Source organism: Crotalus tigris, unplaced genomic scaffold (assembly GCF_016545835.1).
Source record: "Crotalus tigris isolate CLP2741 ecotype Arizona unplaced genomic scaffold, ASM1654583v1 scf7180000024345.2110221, whole genome shotgun sequence".
Taxonomy (NCBI): Eukaryota; Metazoa; Chordata; class Lepidosauria; order Squamata; family Viperidae; genus Crotalus; species Crotalus tigris.
The window spans coordinates 1,215,896-1,235,939 of record NW_024100514.1 but is presented as its reverse complement, the minus strand read 5'-3'; the positions used below and the strand labels follow the sequence as shown (position 1 = coordinate 1,235,939).

The 20,044-nt window shown below is 43.4% G+C and overlaps 1 protein-coding gene across 3 annotated transcripts in view; it reads right to left on the bottom strand.

Moving 5' to 3' along the window:
* Positions 1 to 629: 629 nt before the first annotated feature.
* Positions 630 to 20,044, bottom strand: part of ERN1 (endoplasmic reticulum to nucleus signaling 1) — an 84,088-nt gene continuing 64,673 nt past the window's right edge. For all 3 annotated transcript variants that reach the window (XM_039326851.1, XM_039326849.1, XM_039326850.1), the window contains exons 13-22: positions 15,057 to 15,312; positions 13,983 to 14,073; positions 11,863 to 12,052; positions 10,465 to 10,564; positions 9,617 to 9,816; positions 7,192 to 7,339; positions 5,382 to 5,509; positions 4,444 to 4,567; positions 4,270 to 4,337; positions 630 to 2,824 (exon numbers count right to left, since the gene is read on the bottom strand). In XM_039326851.1, the coding sequence (XP_039182785.1) occupies positions 2,618 to 2,824; positions 4,270 to 4,337; positions 4,444 to 4,567; positions 5,382 to 5,509; positions 7,192 to 7,339; positions 9,617 to 9,816; positions 10,465 to 10,564; positions 11,863 to 12,052; positions 13,983 to 14,073; positions 15,057 to 15,312 (1,512 nt within the window). In that variant the 3' untranslated portion in view covers positions 630 to 2,617. The remainder of the gene's footprint in view (positions 2,825 to 4,269; positions 4,338 to 4,443; positions 4,568 to 5,381; positions 5,510 to 7,191; positions 7,340 to 9,616; positions 9,817 to 10,464; positions 10,565 to 11,862; positions 12,053 to 13,982; positions 14,074 to 15,056; positions 15,313 to 20,044) is intronic.

Below are 20,044 nucleotides of genomic sequence, written 5' to 3'. Positions count from 1 at the left end.
AGATTTGAAGCTATGAACTAGATATTCCAGAAGCTGTACGTAACAGCCAATTTTTATATTATGGAAATGGAGGTTTTAAGAGCTCTTTTGATTATTTTAAAAAATATTTTTGTTGAACTTGACTCTTTAATGCAGTTTTGGTTGAGACAAATGAAGGTCTTAGGCATTTGTGATTTTGGACTTTTTTTTTTCTTTTCAAAATGGAGCAACAGTGTTACCTTTTAAAACAGTCCTTTACCAAATTTAAACTCCTGCATAAGCCTCTTCCCTATGGTCCGAAAAGAATACATTATAATGGGATTAAAATTTTGCAATACACTTATGTGCAGAAACGTACAGATGTTGGTGTAATTTTCCATAGTGTCTGCTCCTTGTATATAGTGCACATGAATCAGAAAAGCAATGTAATGGTTGATTTATTCTCCAGCCATTTGTTTCAATCTTGAAGTTTGAAGTTGTGTCAAATTTTGGTCAGGACTTTGGTTTGCAAAGACTACATATATAAGAAGAATGTTTTTCATTCTTAGTAATAGAGGTACAAAAAAGTATAGGGAAAAAAGGGTCTCAAAGCCTTCATTCAGATGAAAAGGAAGTTGTGCACAGAAAATTGAAATAAAGGACAATATACAACTGTTTCAAAATCTACTTTTATTCTTGATTTGTGTGAAGCTCTTATTCAGAAGAAATATAAAAGTCCTGTACAAATAGAACTACAAAAATATGATTTCAATTAAGTTAGGTTAAGACTATCATTATTTTCCAGCTTTGAAATCCTGTAATGTTTCTCTTTGGATACCTTACTTAATATTCATTGTGTATCCTAAAACTAGGAAAAAAAATCTCCCTGTAATATAAAGCCCAAAATAAACAGGACAAAAGACAAAGCAGAAACCAAGTCCCTATTAATGCCCGATCATACAATTAGCCATTCATAATTTACTAATTTAACAACAAGCAGCACAGGAATGCAGATTAAAAACCTCCTCATCTTAAAACATTTTTATCTAGATTGAATGAAAATGAACAATGGAAAAAAATGTTTTCTATGGTTTTCCTTCTCCGTGTTTAATTTTTTAAAAATCAATTACTACCCTGAAGAGGGCTTTGTTTTTATTAGAAAAAGAGTAATTTGGCATGTTTTACCTGTACCATTTTCAATGCGGTACTAACTTGTGATAAAAATTAAATAAATATAAATACATAAAATAAATATTTTGTAAAAGAGCATTACAAATAGGTCACCTTTGGAGCACGCTGTTGGAGATTCTTATTTGCTCTGCACGTATAAACTACACATCCTAGTTTTAAAGATACTGGAAACAAAAACCACATCCTTCAGCATGGGAAGCAAATCCATTCATTTAGCTTCCCACAAGAGCCTGTGCGTAAAGAAAACTGGGTTTGAATGACCTAAACAGGACCCCAGTAAGCATGTGCCTGGTTTCCCTATTCTTTTTAAAGGGTAATTTATACCCAAATCTATTTCCTCCCTACTAACTGTTCATTTGGGTGAAAATCTTACAGTGCAATCTTATACTTGTCTATTCAAGCCCCACTGAATTCAGTAGCACAGAAGCCCTCAACCTTTTGGGTACCAGGGACTGGTTCCATGGAGAGAGGCTTTTCCGTGGACTGGAGGGTGCGTGGTTTTGTGTGCTGCCTGCATCTTGTGGATGGGGCTTTGCTTGTTTGTGTAGACTGGTTGTTGGCATGCTGCGGCGGTACTGGTCCACGGACCAGGGGTTGGGGACCCCTGCAGTAGCACTCCCGGGAAGAGTACAGAGCTTACGATTACAGTCTTAATCTGACAAACGAAATAAAGCACTTTTGTCAATTCTTGCATTTCAATTACACAGCTAACTACTCACGTTCTTGAAAAGAAACCTGAAATAGCATTGGAATAATTTTCACCAGCTATGTAGAGTTTAACGTTATGATTCCATATCCGCAAGCTAGTAGCTCTGTACCAAAGTTGTCTATTTATGATTGCAAGGACAAGTTAAGATCTGCCCAAATGTATTTGGAGACCAAGACAGGGGTGGTAGTGATGGATGAGGCACATGTTTTCTATTGGATCTGGCATATTTGAGCTACCCCACCTGCCCTTTCCAAATTATTTCCTATCTGCTTCAAGTACACAAGCTAGCAGTGATACAATGTGGAACAGAGACAGCATGCTACAGTTAAAAGGATCCTTCCTGAGATCCAAAAGGTGCTTGGCAATGTTATCGTATCAATCCTTAAAAAAAAAAAAACATTCTGTGCAGTAAAAAGGCCTGAATGCCAGTATTAGAAGACCCTACACGACAGGGGTCTCTTTGAAATCACAAGCTGAGATGGGGGATACCCCACCTCGTTTTTCCTCTTGGGAATTTCTTTTGACTGCTCCTGCTTTAGAGTCCTGGGTCCTGGTACTGTTCCGTCTCCTTTCGATTCAAATTCAACCTGGAATTTTCTTCCTGAGTCAGAGCAGGCAGAGTACAAGGCACGTTTGAGAAGTCTGTGTCTCAGAAGAGTTTGGTTTGGTTCGGTTCACTCTTTTGCAGTCTGTCAAGTCACCCTGCTAAGGCAGGCCAGATTGTGCTCGGCCCTGTAATGTGTAAGACGACTCCAACCGTCAAACAGCATCTCCCAAAAACAGCTGCCTGGCCGAGTTCTGCATATAATAAGGCTGAAACAGTCTTTCCAGGCAGCAGATGCGCATAGCACTGTAAGTGTGCAGCAGGAGATGAGGAAAACGTGAGGTAAAGTAGGCCACAAAATCATCTGGGACAGATCCCAGAGTCTCCTGTACCTCGGGAGGCAATTCTCGATAGTGATGTTTCTATAAGAACAGGAAGAAAGGGACAAGGGTAGCACATGCTCTCTTGGATTGAGAAGAAATCTGTATTTTTAAAATGTAATCATTTGTAATAGTCTGCTTATTATTACTCTACCGAGCATTTTCCTCAGATTAGGGTATCCAAGATAGGAGAAACCTTTGACTTTCCAGGTTTTTTTTTTTTTTAACTGAAAAAATAAGCCTTTGTTTTTTTTTTTTTGTCCACCGCCATTTTTAATCATCTAAATCAGATATTTGGCAACTGCTATTTACCCTGCTAGGAAAGAGATCAACGTTTTCCCCATTGTCACAAATAGCAGCATGGGGAAAACTGTGCAGGAAACAATATAGGTAGTCCTTGACTTATGACCATAATTGAGCTCGGAATTATGATCGTTAAGTCAGGGGTCTTCAAGCTTGGCCCTTTTATGACTTGTGGACTTCACCTCCCAGAATTCCTCAGCGAAGCATGCCTGGCTGAGGATTTCTGGGAGTTGAAGTCCACAAGTCATAAAAGGGCCAAGTTTGAAGACCCCTGTCGTAAGTCATGAGACGGTCATTAGGTGGGTCACCAAGTGACCACGCCCGATTCTATAATCTTTTCCGCAGTGGTTGCTAAGAAAACGCTGTGGCTGTTAAGCAAGGTTGGTGGTCATTGTGACCAATGGACGTCGTTTGCTGAAAACTGGAAGTCAATGATAGAAACTGCCCAAAAAAAAGCCAAAAAGCATGCTCATGTGACTGCAGGATGCTGCAAATGGCTGTAAAATGCAAGCCGGTTTCCAAGTGCCCAAAATGTAATCATGTGATGGCAAGGTGTGGGTGCGGTTGTTGGAACTTCAAAAACAGGTCGAAAGTAGCTCTGGAGAGGCAACTTTGAATGGTTGCTAAGCGAGCCGTCAAGCAAGCACTACTTGTACATCCTCTTCTCTTAGAGCTGTTGCCCATAGTCACTTCAGGAAATTGTCTTTCATATTAACATTAAATATTGGAAGATTTTTTTATTTCGTGGTCCCCAACCTTTCCGGCTTTGCGGACTAGCGGGGGGAGAGAGGGGATGGTTCCACACGAGCAGTGGGCAAGCTCACATGTACAGCTCCATTTGTGCAGGCATGCACACCCTCTGCTGACACATGGAGCTGTGCGCGCATGCTTGTGCTTGCCCGCCGCTTCCACAGCCGAGTTCCGAATGGGCTATGGTATTGGGCTGCGGCCTGGGGACCTCTAATTTAATCAATCTTCTGCAACTTATATATTTAGCCCTGCTCTATTCAAATATAAATTTTAGAATGCACATGATTTAGCTCCACTGTAATTGCAATCAAACTGCAATTGATGTGAATATGTGAGGGAGCTATGACAATGAATCAACATCTCAGCATGTCTCTCCATATTTAGAAGCCTGAGGCGCATCCGAGAAACAATCAGCAATCCCAAAACACACATACCTTGTTCCTCATTGCCCGCAAGAGATCTCTTACTGAGCCCCCTTTATAGGACCGGAATTTTCGAAGATCTGCAAAGAAACACTCAAATTAAGACATTTAGAACGAACTAGAGCTATTCTTGCATTCGAGATAAACGATACAGTAATTCTGAAAGTACGGAAAATAAAGTTGAACCTGTCTGTAGCGGGACGGTTATGTGCTCTCTCCAGTCCATCTTCACCACAGCTCTTCCTCCTCTCTCCAGCTCCTTCACTATTGGACCATCCAGTGATTCTTTTTCTATCCGGTCACTCACATCCTGCAATGAATATCAGACATTTATAGCCCATCAAGTTTGGCTCCAGCTTACGTGGGCTCCCACCTCAAAAGCTCCTCCAATGGGCAAAGAAAAAGATGCTGTGGTTGCTTTCACTACATCCCTGGGTATTTTCCTCCCCCCATTATATGATCTATGCTTTGATAAAGCTCATGGCCATGAACTCAAGAGGAAGGAGCAGAAACTGAAAAAGAGACCTGCCCTGCAGACACCCTCCTTGCTCCAAAGGGCAGGTAGGCATTCAGCAGCTGGCAGCAGGGCCTCAAATGTTGTGGTTGAATCAATGGGTGTTTTAGTTCAAAGGTGGCCCTGAGATCAGGGCAGGCAAGGAAATAATTCTAGTTCATGGCCCTTGCTCCTTAATTGCTAAAAAAAGTTAGAAAGAGTTTGATCTGCACTATAAAGCATATACTATGATAACACGACAACATAACAAACATAGCATAACGTAACAAACCTAACAACCCAGCTTAACATACAACATAACAATAAACACTTCTTGTATTGATTTATAGATGAAACTGTATTTTTCACCCTAAGAGAAAGTTTAAATATAGATTTCCAAGCAGTCTGAACTGCTTTCACAAAAAAAAATAGGAATTTCTGGGGGTCTGCCAGGATTGTTGTCACTAAGCAATGTGGTCAGATGACATCCTGCTTTTTGATCGCATCACTTAGCAACGGCAATCCCAGTCCCAACTGCCATTCAAATCTCTGTATTTCTGAATATAATGTAGTTCAGATTTATAGTATGAAAAGTTGAATAGCTGACAGGAAAAAAAAAATCATGACCAACCTGGAAAAATTGAAGCTGCTTCTCTAGGCTCCAGAAAAAAGGGTGCTTCAGGACACAGTTGGCCGAAGGCCGTCTCTGAGGATCCATATTTATCATTTGCTCTATCAAGTCACGTGCAACAATGTCCTCTGTGAGAAAAACAGAACAAATTGGAACATTCAGATCTTTTTTATAGACCTAGTATTTTCTCCCTTAGGAGACAGGAAGCCAAAATCTACAATCCCAGTGCCTGAAAGAAATAAATAAACAACAGGTTCCTTTTATGACTGATCTGGATAACATATGGATAGATCCTAATGGCATTGGGTGGGTTTTGCTAACTGCTCCTGCAGGAAAAATTGATGACATTATCAGATTCCTTGGTCCAGAATGCTACTATTCATCGGTAAACCAAAGTATAATTTGCTGCATAATCCAAACGTAATCCAATCCACTTTTGTGGGAATTGCACAACGTGCCCAAAGTCGTTTTTCAGAGAGAGATGGGTGGCACATACATTTAATAAATAAATAAAATGCATTAGATTAGATTAGAGATTGGATTGCTGTGGTTCAGCTGCTTAGGAGCCATCATCATCATCATCATCATCCTCAAAGCTGAAAATTAGACTGGAGGACAAAATAGAAATTAGAATCAGATATGAGTAATTTAAAGAACAGTTAAACATTTAACTACCAAAAGAAGGAAGAATCTAAGAATTAGGAAAGCCTAATTTAAAAAAAAATATTGATTTAGCACCAGAAAAAATGAAGAAACTGTGGAGTTCATAAAGCAACAAATAATAGCAATCATAAGGAATTTTGAATGTTATGAGGCATGAATCACCCAATTTAAGCAAAATCTCCCCTCTCAATCACACCAGAGGCGATTTTACCAAAGTGTAAATGGCAATAGAAATTCTGGAAATGGAAAACCAAACCAAACAACAACAACAACAACAAAAGAAACAATCCAGTTTCAGAAAAATCTGTAGAAAATTCAGAAAGACTATAATAAAAATGCTGGATGGGTAAAAGAATTTGAAGATGAATTTAACAAAAATCAAATGGAAGAACTAATAACAATAGTGTAAATGGTTAAAAATTGAGTCCAAATAATTTAAAAATGGATATCTCCTGGAAATGATCAACTGTGTGGCTTTATGCTTAAATGTTTAGTGTACATCCAATTATAGCTAAACTGCTTAATGAACATTGTATAAAGGAAAGTGATTGGTATGTAACTGGCAAAGCTTATTTGACTCAAAAAGACCCAGCAAAAGGGACAACACCAAAAAACAACAGGCCAATAACATGCTTGCCTACAATGTTTAAATTATTTACGGGCATAATAGGGAACAACATCCAATATTATTTAGAAAAAATAACATCCTTCCAGTAGAACAGAAGGAAATAAAAGGAAAAGCAGAGGTACAAAAGATTGATTTATAATTGATAAAATGGCTTTCAAGAACTGGAAAAGGCGAAAGACCAATTTACATATGGTATGGACTGATTATTATTAGTGGACAAAATGCCACATCTAGTCTAAATACAGTATCTGGCTGACTGCACGATCAATCATAACCTATGAACAAATAAGTCAAGTCACAAAAAAAAATCACTGTTGAATTCAGCCACCTTCTACAGAAATCAATATGATTCTATCACCCCTTGCCTAATATAACACAGATAGAAAATTGTTCAATGCAAAATATAACTCCAAGTCAATCACAGTTTTCACATGCAGCCTAGAAATTTATGTTGGACATGTGAAGGTATGTATGCCACAAATATCATAATTGACAACAACTGTATCCTAGCCTGCTTACCATGGATCTCTAAATTTAGGCAATCCAGACTGTATGCTCCCAGTAAAATGTTGGCTTGCCGCTGCAGGGATTTGCCAAACGGATGGTTGCCTTCTGATATCACATAGTAGAAAACACAGCCAGCTGAAAAAATATCCACCGTGTGGGTCTGCAATAGAACCATTTTCAAAAAATATTACCATACAGTATCTTTAATAATGTTATCAGCCACTCAGCAGCTTTTGGGAGTTGGCCAATCCAGTGGAATGAATGAATGAATGAATGAATGTTTGGCATATAAAGAAAAATAAATTTCCAAGATGTAAGAAATATGAGAATTCCAACAAGATTCTTTACAGCACTTTACTAAAATTCTAATTTGTGGATATGAACATTGTATTGCACAAGGCAAATCTTGGCATTTATCTGAATACATAATAAGTAACCAAAATTTAAATCTATTTTAATTTCAAAAGAATATAAGGTATTCTTTTTTTTTATTGAAAAGTTTTATACAAAAGTTTTATTACAATACAATAACCCTCCCTTCCTCCCCCCCCCCAACCCCCCCCCCCAACTTCCCAGAGCTGATTACAGGGTTAAAAAAATAAAAAATAAACAAATTCTAACTAAGCTTATCCAACTATCCCAATAACCAAATCTCAAATACAAACAACTCCCAATTAACTATAAGTTAATCAAAAACTAAATAATACTTTCTAATCCCATATTTATTCTGTACAAAGTTTATCCATCTTCTCCACACTGAGATGTATCTTTCTTGTGAATGATCTTTCAAGTAAGCAGAAATTTTGGCCATTTCTGCGAAATTAGAAACTTTAAACGACCATTCTTCTATAGTAGGCAAAGAATCTTTCTTCCAATATTGCCCAACCAATAGCCTTGCCGCTGTAATAAGATTCAACATTAAAATAGTTTCTTTAACATCACAACCTTCAATAATACCTAACAAAAACAATTGTGGTGTAAACTTTATCTTTCTATTAAAAATCTTTTGAATGTTCCACCAAATCTTAATCCAAAAAGCTTTTATATTTGTACAGGTCCACCAAATATGATAATAGGTTGCATCTAAGCAACCACATCTCCAACACTTAGGCTGTAAATTAAGATACATGCGAGACAATTTTTGTGGATCCAAATGCCACCTATAAAACATTTTATAAAAATTTTCTCGTAAATTTTGAGCCTGAGTAAACTTCACATTCCCAACCCAAATTGCCTCCCATGTATCTAATAATATTGGCTCTTGAAAAATTGGGGCCCATTTTATCATACAATCTTTGATTAATTCCATTTCTGAATCCAATTCCACTAATACATTATAAATTCTCTTTATATGAGTTCGACTTTGATCTCTAATTTGTTTTATCAAATTCACATCTTCTAAAGTAATACCAACTTTTTGATCTAAACTCCATCTATCTAGCAATTGTCTATACTGAAACCAAGAGTAAACAATATTTTCTTGCCTTAATTCATCTAACGATTTTAACTGCCAATCCTTCCCTTCCTGAATATAAGGTATTCTTGTATTGACAATACATGCTGTTTGACACAAGAGGCTTTTTTGAACTCTTTAATTTTTATCCCTTTTTCTTAAACTACTTTTGTAAGTGTACCCCCTTATTTTTTTTCAAAACACATCTGAAATATTCTCTTTCCTCAGCATTAAAACATGTGTATTATTTCGCATCTTGTAGCTCTAGATATGAAACAACTCTACATGAAGGAAATAAATATATTTAGTTTAAATTAAATCATAGTATGGTGCTCTCTTAAACTGAAAGGCTTGATCTAATAATGTTAACAGCTATTCATCCTTGAATGCTGCATTAAGGGATAAGAACAGTTGGCTTTGATTTCAATGTATTAATTTACTCTAAAATTGAAATCTATAGAACCTAAGTGGGTTTTGAAAGACTTTGAACTTTGAAAAAGACCAGAGAAGAAGCTGGAACTGTAAAATACTGTAAAAAAAAATCAGCACTTACAAATACTGTTATCCTCCACTGTTTACAGCATTTTGCTGAAACCCAAAACAAGAAGATCAGACTGCTGATGGCTTGACTCTCCCAACTGATCCAAGGAGAGATTGGAAACGTTCCTTCCTTGCCCCTTTTCTATTTTCTTCAGCCCAAAAGGAATTTCTGGACTGAATTTCAAAATCCACACTTATCTAAAGAGAGCTACGCTACTCTAGAACCTTATTAAAGATTGAGTTTATCCTAGAGAGGGATCAGATCTCTCTGACTTTCTTGTTAGGAAGGAAAACTCTGTCCCAGAGGTAAACTTCTGCAAGATACCCTACCCTGAAAAGTGAGGCCACCACATACAGTAAATGTGTGCCCGATTTCAAATCACTGTACAAGGAAACCCCAGCACAAAAGATTCAAAGCAAACGAGCAAAATGCTTCTGACTTACTGGATTCTCTTTGCAATCCTCACTCAGTATCTCTGGAGCAATCCAACCTTCAGTGCCTGGGACTCCAGACCGGCGACTAAAACTGTGCCTGCCAACTGCAAGCTTCTTGCAGAGGCCAAAGTCAGAAATCATGGCTTTTACCTTGCCATGGGCGTTCGGCATAGAGATGAGGATGTTGTGGGGCTTCAGGTCTCTGTGGACTGAACGGAAGGCATGAGGAAGGCACCAAATGAGAAAAGAGTCAACTTATTGCTTCAAAATGTTGACCTCATCTCAAAAACCAGTCCAATTATAGACTTGGGTTATTCCCACCCTGCTGATTTATGACATCATCTGTCATCATCGAAATGCTGTGGTTCAATCAAAGTATGTATTTTATATTGATATGATGATGGTTGAGGGATGCTACACAACAGCTTCTTTGTAGCATACACCCCCTCCGCCATTGTTGTAAAGATATAAAGTCACTAATGACCTTCTTTTAATAACATGTATCTTTCCCATTTTATCTCTTAGAGAAGAAAGTCAACCCTATACTTCATGGGGTAGGCAGCTCACTAAAAGAGATATTCAGCTCTTTAGCTTCCCCTCATTATATATTTATTTGCTAGATTTTTATCCCACTTTTTTTACGTTGATCTCTCATCTTCTCATCAACCAGATATATAATGCTGCCATCAGATAGAACAGTAGCTCTGGCTTCAACGTGTTTACTTTCCATCTCACAACCCCGGAATCTGCCTCAATTTCCTGAAAAATATTATCCTGCCACCCCAAACTAAGCCTCCAATTTTTCCCTCAATACGTGCAGCGAGAGAGCTGCCCATTCAAATAAAAGGGCTTCTTACCTATGTTGAGAGAGTGAAGATAAGCCAGACCAGACATGGTCTGCTGTAAGAGGGTGATTGGCTGCAAGCCGTGATTGCCAAAGTCCTTCTGTTCCAAATACTAAAATTACACAGAGACAAAATCAGACTGAGGTTAACACTGCAATGCTTGGTAGTCTTTCTAGAAAGCATACCAAGCAGTAAGTCTGCATTTGATTGGGCGGTGTAACTCCTGTAAGAGAGTCCCAAAGGTGCTTTTCCAAAAGGCAACAGAACTTCCTTGGGTTTTTTTTTTCCCTTGAAAACATTTCACTTCTCATCCAAGGACCTCCTTCAGTTCTGACTGAACTGAACCATTCTGTCAGAACTGAAGAAGCTTCTTGGATGAGAAGCGAAATGTTTTCAAGGAAAAAAAAATTGGGACAACCAATGACTTGGATGCTTGAGGATCTCCACAGACTTCTGTAGGAGAGGTAACCAAATGACCTTCTGGTGTTTGGACTACAATCCCCATAAAATGTGCAACCCATAAAGTAGCGGTAGTGTTGGGAAATGAACAAATCTGATCTAAATCGGTAGAGACTTGCTCTGAAAAGTCTGGGTGCGAAAAATCAAGTTACGCAGCTGTGTAATTGGAAAGAGGCAAAAACAGAGGAAACAGGGTTCTCTTGTGGAGCTGTAAATTCAGAGACTCCACCAGATCACAGCAGATTTGACATGGAGAGAGAGAGGCACAAAGGGAGACAGGAGAGGAGAAGCAGCAGAAGATTGGCCGGGGCAGGAAAAGGAGGAAGAGGTAGCCTAAGGAGACAAGGGACCTAGAAGTCAACGGAAGAAGAGTTAGAAAGTTTATATAATAATAATAATAATAATAATAATAATAATAATAATAATAATAGTAGTAGTAGTAGTAGTAGTAATAGTAATAGTAGTAGTAGTAGTAGTAAAGTTGGAAGCAACCTTGGAGGTCAACTAGTCCAACCCCCTGCTCAGGCAGGAAACCCTATATCATTTTGGACAAATGGCTGTCCAGTCTCTTCTTAAAGACTTCCAGTGTTGGAGCATTCACCGCTTCTGGAGACAGGTTGTTCCACTGGTTAATTGTTCTAATTGTCAGGAAGTTTCTCCTTAGTTCTAGGTTGCTTCTCTCTTTGGTTAGTTTCCACCTGCTGTTCCTTGTCCTGCCTTCAGGCGCCTTGGAAAATACTTGAGAGCAAGAGATATGAGAGGCAAAGCTTTCCAATTAAAAGCGAGCCCAAAAGATTCCTAGTGAGTGAGATGCAAAGATGCAATCTCAGAACTATGCCTGCTACCTACAGATACCAGAGGAGGAGACAGCTTGGGGGGTGCAACGAGATTTGTTTTGGTTGGCAGACTCCAGAGGTGCTTTTTCGAAAGGTGACTGGGCTTCAGGTTTACCTCCTGCAAGGTGGCAGCACAGAGTTCCAGAGCAATGTACTGGAACTGGCGGTCCCGCTCTGTGCAGAAATAGCGGATTACATTAGGGTGTTCATCAGATTCACGGAGCAGCTGGACCTCCCGGTCAGCAAAGCTGAAACATTCGGGGAGAATTCTCTTCACAGCAACATCTCTGTTGTCAAACGTGCCCCTGTGAATATTCCAACATACAAGGGGGCAATGACTTAACATTCATCCATGAAATCAGTTAGGATCTCACCTCTAATATGGCATGAAGACGCTTACAACCGTATTTCAAGAGCATTTTAATCTGGTTTAGAAGGAAGAATATCCTAGGCCAGCGGTGGCAAACCTATGGCACGGGTGCCAGAGGCGGCACTCAGAGCCCTCTCTGTGGGCACGCGCACCGTCGCCCCAGTCCTAGGCCTTCAGCTGGGTTTTATAAAACCTTTTCACTTTAGGCCTCCGCCACCGTGTGCAAAAAAAAAAGTTTCAATCAGTCAATTTCAACTTCTTGCGGGGAAAGAAAGATCTTGCAAAGTTGGAATTGATTGATTGAACTTTTTAGTCCCACCCAGTCTGCCGTTACTACCACAGCCACGCCCACCCAATGGGCCACACCCATCCGGCACCCAATGATGCATAAGTGGGTTTTGGGTTGCAGTTTGGGCACTCAGTCTCTAAAAGGTTCGCCATCACTGTCCTAGGCCGTGGATACATTTATTGGGGGCTGGTTATAGCATTGCAAGGAGGCCACTATCAAAGGGTAGCTTATTTTTATAACCTGAAAATAAAAAGGGACAGGGGTAGCCGAGGGATACACTGTGCAAAGTTCTTAGTCATAAAATCACTTTGTCTCTGGAAGAATCTTTCTGCTAAGGAAGTATGATGGGAGAGGGAGTGAAAAAAACTTGTCAGGGCTACAATAAACAAACAGGGATACTGCCTGAGTCCCTGCTAAGATTGAATGAACAGGAAAGGCAGACTGCATCATCCACGTATAATTTCACAGCATCCCAAAAAGCTCAGATAATTGGAGCAAACGTGTGCATTTAGTAGTACGTTTCAGATATTTGAAGGGGCATGCTGAAAAAAAAGATCAGAACCCACGTGCCATCGTTCATTCTAGAATGTATAAAATGGAACAATAGATCTAAGTTACAGGGAGGCGGATTCTGACTGAACATTAGGAAAAGCAGGTGGACTGTGGGATCCGTAACCCAGAAAAGCAATTGTGGATAGGTTCTGTTCAGCCATGTATTAATTTAAGTTCTTAAACTGAGCCACATTTGATGGCCTAAAGCAGGGGTCCTCAACCCTCAGGCCCTTGATTTGTACTGGTCTGCAGCCCACTAGGAACCAGGCTACACAAGCAAGCAAAGCCTCATCCGCACACACGCAACATCCAGGCAGCATGTGAAATCAGCCCCCCCTCTGGTTTGTGGAAAAGCCGCCCTCCACGGAACCAGTCCCCGATGCCTAAAAGGTTGGGGGCCACGAGGCCTAGTTCACACAATTAGTAAAAAGGTAGATCAACACAGATTTTATGCTATGAAGGAAAATTTAAGAAAGGCTGGCCTCTCTCAACAATATACAGGTAGTCCTCGACTTATGACAATGGAGCCTGGAATTTTGTTACAAGTCACTGCGACTGTAAGTCAAGGCACCATGTGAGCAGATTTGATTTTACCACCATTTTTACAATGGTCCTAAAGTGAGTTACCATGGTTGTTAAGTGAAATATGTGGTTCTTAAGTGAATCATGTGATTGTTAAGTGAATCCAGACTATTGGTATTGCTGGAAAAAATGGCAACAACCATAGTAAACTGTGATCATGTGACTGCAGAACACTGCAACTGATCGTAAATGGTTGCCAAACACCCAAAATGCAATCACAATGACTGCAGGAGAGGGCAGTCGTAACTTTGAGGATGGGTCATAAGTAACTTCTCTCAAATTTGTCGTAACTTCAAACAATCATTAAAGAACCGGTCTTAAGTTCAGGATTACCTGTATAGAGCTGCATGGATATCTGTCTAGTTATATTAATTTGTTGTAAATGCATCAATGAAACACTAGATTATGAAATATTTCCTGAAAATGTATCTTTTTGCTTCACCTGTAAACAATTGTTCCCTCGGCTCCATGTCCAAGGACATCCTTTGGATTGAATGAAATCTTTCCAACCACAATGGTGCCTGACTTTCCATCTGAAAACCCATGAAAGAGGGAAGAAAAAGATACAATACACTTCTCAGTATCTGTTTAAAGTATCAGCTCCAAAAGCCAAGATGAAGGTATAAAAGGAATTAAGAAAGTTTTTCTGAGGCAGTCAAGACTTCAAAGGCAACAACGGCTATTCAAATATACTAAAGAAACAAATGCTAAAGTAGCATCAATAAGGTGGCAGCTCATGGACTTAAGATTTTGTTAACCTGCATTGCTGCAACACAGCTTCCCTCAGTTGGTGTAGTCTAGATGTGTTGGATTTCAGTTCTCATGATGCCTAATCAGCGTGGCTATTATGCATGATTTCTAGCAATTATGGGGATTGAATTCCAATCCAATCAGAATAAAGCTGGAAAGGACCTTGGAGGTCTTCTAGTCCAGCCCTCTGCTCAAGCAGGAGACCCTATACAGTTTGAGACAAGTGGCTACCTAGTTTCTTCTTAAAAACCTCCAGTGATGGAGCACCCACAACATCTGAAGGTAAGCTGTTCCACTGGTTAATTGTTTTCACTGTTTGGAAATTTCTCCTTAGTTTTAGATTGGTTCTCTCCTTAAGTAGTTTCCATCCGTTGCTTCTTGTTCTACCTTCAGGTGCTTTGGAGAATAGGTTGACATCCCCCCCCCCTCAATCCAGAAAAGATCCAGACAAAAAAAGTTGCTGAATCAACTTTCTAACCCTTCACCTAAAGATAACAAATCCTGAAATGTTCCCATTAGGTTGGGAAACATTGTACAGTGGAGGACCTGTGCTAGAGAAGACGCACACTGGCTTAGTGGACAATTGTATGAAGTTTTCATCTAGTGTTCAAAATCAGATTAGATCACATTAATACAAACCTGAACTTAAAAAATATCAGACGCAGTGCCTAAGCCCCCAACTCTGACCCACTAGGCTTGATGGGAAATATCATTAATCAAAATCCCACTGGGCAAAAAAATAAAATACTTAGTCGAGTTTTAGCACCTCCTTCAGGTTCGGTGGAAAGGCAGCTTCCAACATCAGAGACAGAGAGACTGGAGTACACAGAGTGGTTTGACGTCTTCGGTGACATACTTAGTGAACTGGTGGCTGAGCCATCTTGCCTGACACAAGAACCTTCCAGAAGTTCTGCCTCAGGAGGAAGATCTATGGGAGGTCTGAAAGGCTGTTGCTTCAACAACTGTAGCTTCTCTTCTATCTGTTTCTGGAACTGTTGGTGCTGTTGCTGATGGTGTATGTTCTTAAAAGAATAAAAATAATCTTAAGCAACATGAATGAGCTTAAAAGAGTTCATAAGGCCCTCTCTTTCCTTCCCCCCACCTTCAATCATGTTTTCAATGCCATATGCAGTTAATTCTGGGAACAGTGATACTAAGGTGCTGGGAGACACTTGGTTGAGGAAAACTTCTGAAGAGATTCAGTAGTACCAAATTCATTGATATAAGGGTGTGCTATGTAATGATTAAGTAGAATATCATTGTTGGCTTTAATTTTCATACCAGACTGCCCAACTCCATAGAAGTCTAATTTCATGTGTTTTCATTGATATAGAAAATTCTTGGTAAATCCAAAATAGAGGGTTTTTTAAATTAAAAATATTTATTTTACTTTTCACTAAGAAAGCAGAAATTAATTGACCTGGAATGTGGCACGTAGAACCCTCTCTGTGGGCATGCGTGCTGTCGCCCCAGTCCTAGGCCTTCAGCTGGGTTTTATAAAACCTTTTCACTTTAGGCCTCCGACACCGTGGGCAAAAAAAAAAAAAGTTCAATCAATTAGTCAATTTCAACTTCTTGTGGGAAAAAAAAAAATCTCGCAAAGTTGGAATTGATTTATTGAACTTTTTAGTCCCACCCAGTCTGCCGTTACCATCGCAGCTATGCCCACTCAATGGGCCACATCCACCCAATGGGCCACACCCACCCAATGGGCCACACCCACCTGGCACCCGACGATACGTAAGTGTATTTCGGGTTGCAGTTTGGGCACGGTCTCTAAAAGGTTCGCCATCACTGGTCTAAGGAGTTCGTCAAAAACCTGAACATGTCTATATCTCCTTATCCATGCCCAACCATTTACTGTTGTTATATTATTAAGACATGGTTTAAGAGTTCATAAAATTAATTCAAACATTGATACAGGCAACTGCCTGTATCAACTACAGTGATACTGTCAAGCCCCGACGGCTTGCCATACAACCAGGGACAGGGGGAGCACGAACGTCAACTCACGGGGGCGAGAAACAGTTGAGCTGTGCACTGCCACACCCCACCGCCGCCCCGGGCGAACTCCCTCGCGAACGTCTCCACGGACAGCACGACAGACGTCAACGGCACCTGATAGACCGGAGGGAGCTCCAACGAGCCATTTGCGAGGCGCTGGAAGGCCAACAACGGGCGAAACACCTTGTGCTAATGGGGATGCATCCCGGCGGGAGAGGCGGGGGTTGTCTCCCAGCCGCCAGGGAATCCAGCAGGGCGAGCTTAGCGGCGGGCAACAGGGGCGCAGACCGGGCGCACGGACAGCGGGGCGTGGGGGCGGAGCTTCGTCGGGAAAAGGGACAGCGCAGGGAACGGACATAGCATATATCCATTTCAAACGGATGCTGGTTTGGGATGGGGGGCGGAGCTACAGGGTGGAGCACGCCGATATATTGCGGTGGAGGGGAATCAGGCCCCAGGGCTGACTTTGTCTCACATGCTTAATAAAGAGCTTGGTGGGTGTCAGCGTGTGCCGGTCTTCTTTGCTTTACGTCACGAACGACTTTGGATACGCGGACATAAAGTCAGCTCTCACCCCAACCCTCCAGTCTACGGTTCCCGTGTACGGCTACGGTATGGCGGAGGGGACTCAGGGGGCTGCCTTGGTCGAGGGAGAGGTGGCGGCCGGCGGGGTTGTGGATGCTGTCCCGGCGGCGGAGCCGGCGGTGGCCCAGCCGGTAGTACGGCCAAAACTGTTACAGTCTGTAATATCGGAGCTCGCTGTGGGAGAGGCAGGAGCCGCTAAGCCCCAGGAGGAGTGGTGGCAAAGCCCGGCGGTGACTGGTCTACAGCCCGAGCAGCTCCTAACGCCAAAGCCGAAGCTCGGGCATTCGGGGTGGCGGGAGAGACGCGCCACGGTGGAGGAAGATGAAGACTGGAGCTACTCCACGGCTCCGGGCCAGGAAACCATGGATATCCTGCGTCACCGGTTTGGTGAAGCGAGTTACAAAGGCGCCGCCGATACGTGGCAATCGGAAGGGGAGGCTACGGGTCGCACCCCCTCGTCTAGATTCCGCCTGAGTAGTCCGCGGCTGCGGTTGCCCAATCCCACAGGTGGCCTGGGCGTTATGGGACTCCCCTCGGGCGGGCCGGCGGGTCAGCCACACCCAGCCCAGCCGGGTGGGCCCAGGAACGTGGCAGGAGGCCTGACCGCAACAGGGGGGAGGGAACGGCAGGACTTCGCGGCCGGACATCCAAACGTGGTACCAGGCCAACCCCAGGGCCCGTGGGGGCCAGGATATCTATGGGGGGTTCCCCCTATTCCGGTTACCTTCGACGGTAACCCTGACCAATTGGCGATGTTCCTGGGACAGGCCATAAGCCACCTGGACCAGTTCGCACAGCTATATGTCTCCCAATGGGCTATGGTCGGCGCCATTACTGCCGCCTTGCGCGGAGAGGCGGCCGCATGGGCGGCCGACCTGTACAGTGACCATGCCCGGGAGTTGGGGAGTGCGGGGCTGTTCCTGGACGCTCTGCATGGGCGGTTCGATGACCCCACTCGGGCACAGAGGGCCGAGGCGGACCTGCTGGCGCTCCAACAAGGGAAACGTCCGGCCGTCGAGTACGTGCGGGAGTTTCGGAAGTTAGCCGGGCGGTTGCAGTCCTCTTGGCCGGAGCGGATGTTGGTACATCAATTCAGAGCAGGCCTAGACCACGACTTACGGCAAGCCTGTGTATATCGGGGTGTGCCCAACAGACTGAGAGACTGGTTCAGGGTAGTGATCGAGATTGAAGCAGGCCTGAAAGAAGTGTATCGAGGGTACGGGGATGTTTCGCGGCTGCGGCGTCCCGGGGATAGACCTCGCGAGGGCGGCCAGGACCAACAGCGGCCAACACCAAAGCCACCGGGACCGTCAGGAGCAGCGGGTTTCCGGTGCTTCCGTTGCGACCAGCCGGGTCACCGCGCAGCCGACTGTCCAGCACCCAGCCCCCGTAAGACCGCAGCAGGTGGTAGAGCCACACCACTGAAGAAAGCCACAGAGAGTTTAAGGGCGGTTGTCCAGCAGCCGGTTCCAGGGGCGAAGCCAGGAGCCCCGGTCACGCCAGTGCCCGTAGCCGGGGTACGCTACCAGACGGGGGACGAGGAGGACAGCCCTGACGAGGGAATGGCCGATCCAATGGTGAGTGATCCCATCAACCCATTCCTCCTCCCTATAGTCCTTACGAGTCCGGTGACGGGTGTACGGAAGGCGTGTCAGGCCTTGATCGATACCGGATGTACACGTTGTCTGATGAGTAGGAGGGTAGCGGTGGACAGTGGGTTCCGGATATATCCATTACCACAACCCATACGGTTCGAACAAGTGGACGGGTCATTGTTGGGGGGGGTCCCCGCGACCCATGTAACGGAACGGGTACGCATGGACCTAGGAGACCATTGGGAGGTATTACGATTCATTGTGGTTCCCATTACGGCGAAGACGGTCATCTTGGGGTTGTCCTGGTTGGACAAATGGACCCCAACTATATGGTGGGAAGGGGGGTACCGGAAAGTGCGTCTTGGGGTAGGTCCAACGCCAGGGAATGGTGGTGGCGAGGGCCAGGTTCCCAAGCTTCCGGGGGTAGCGGCGCAACTCCAGGAAACGGTGGGGGAGGTAACATATCCCGAGGAATACAGGGATTTAGCGGCGGTCTTCAGTGAGGAGGAGTGTAATCACCTGCCCCCTCACCGGCCGACGGATTGCGCTATAGAGCTATTGCCGGGGGTTAAGCTCCCGAAACCCCGGATGTACGCGATGACACCACCGGAGGTGCAGGAACTCCGTAGATACATCGACCAGAACCTAGCGCGAGGGTTTATTCAGCCTGCTAGGTCCCGGATAGCGGCCCCCGTCCTCTTTAAAGAAAAGAAGGATGGATCGTTACGCTTATGTGTCGACTTTCGGGGGTTGAACGCGGTATGTGTTGAGCATGTATACCCCCTGCCCCTAATGAAAGATCTATTGGCACATTTGGGGACGGGCCGCATATTCACTAAATTAGATTTACGGGAGGCGTACTATAGAGTACGAATTAAGGCTGGCGACGAATGGAAAACGGCGTTTAACTGTCCGTTAGGTAGTTTCCAGTTTCGCGTCATGCCGTTCGGGTTACGAGGAGCCCCCGCGGTATTCATGCAGTTGATCAATCAGGTGTTGCATGAACACCTATACCGCGGGGTACTCGTGTACCTAGATGACATTCTAATATATACCGAAACACGGGAGGAGCATATCAGCCTGGTACGGCAAGTACTACAGAAGTTGTTGGAGGCCCAACTTTATGTGAAATTATCGAAGTGCGAATTTCACCGGGAACGACTAGATTACCTGGGCTACCGCATCTCGGGGAGCGGGGTGGAAATGGATCCGAGCAAGGTGCGAGCCGTACAGGAATGGCAAGCACCCCAAACTAGACGCCAGCTGCAAAGTTTTCTCGGATTTGCAAACTTCTACCGTCCGTTCATTCCATCGTTCGCAACCGTGGTGCATCCTCTCACGGAACTACTGCGGACGAAACACCTCGCAGCAAGGCCCCGCCCGAGCCAACGGCTAGAGTGGTCTGTGAATTGTCAGAAAGCGTTTGAGTCACTGAAAACATTATTTGCTAAGGAGCCCGTGTTACGCCACCCGGACCAGAGTGCCCCTTTTGTGGTCCAGGTGGACGCCAGCGATGTCGCAGTGGGGGCAGTGTTGTTGCAGAAGGGTAGTGGGGGAGAATTGCAGCCAT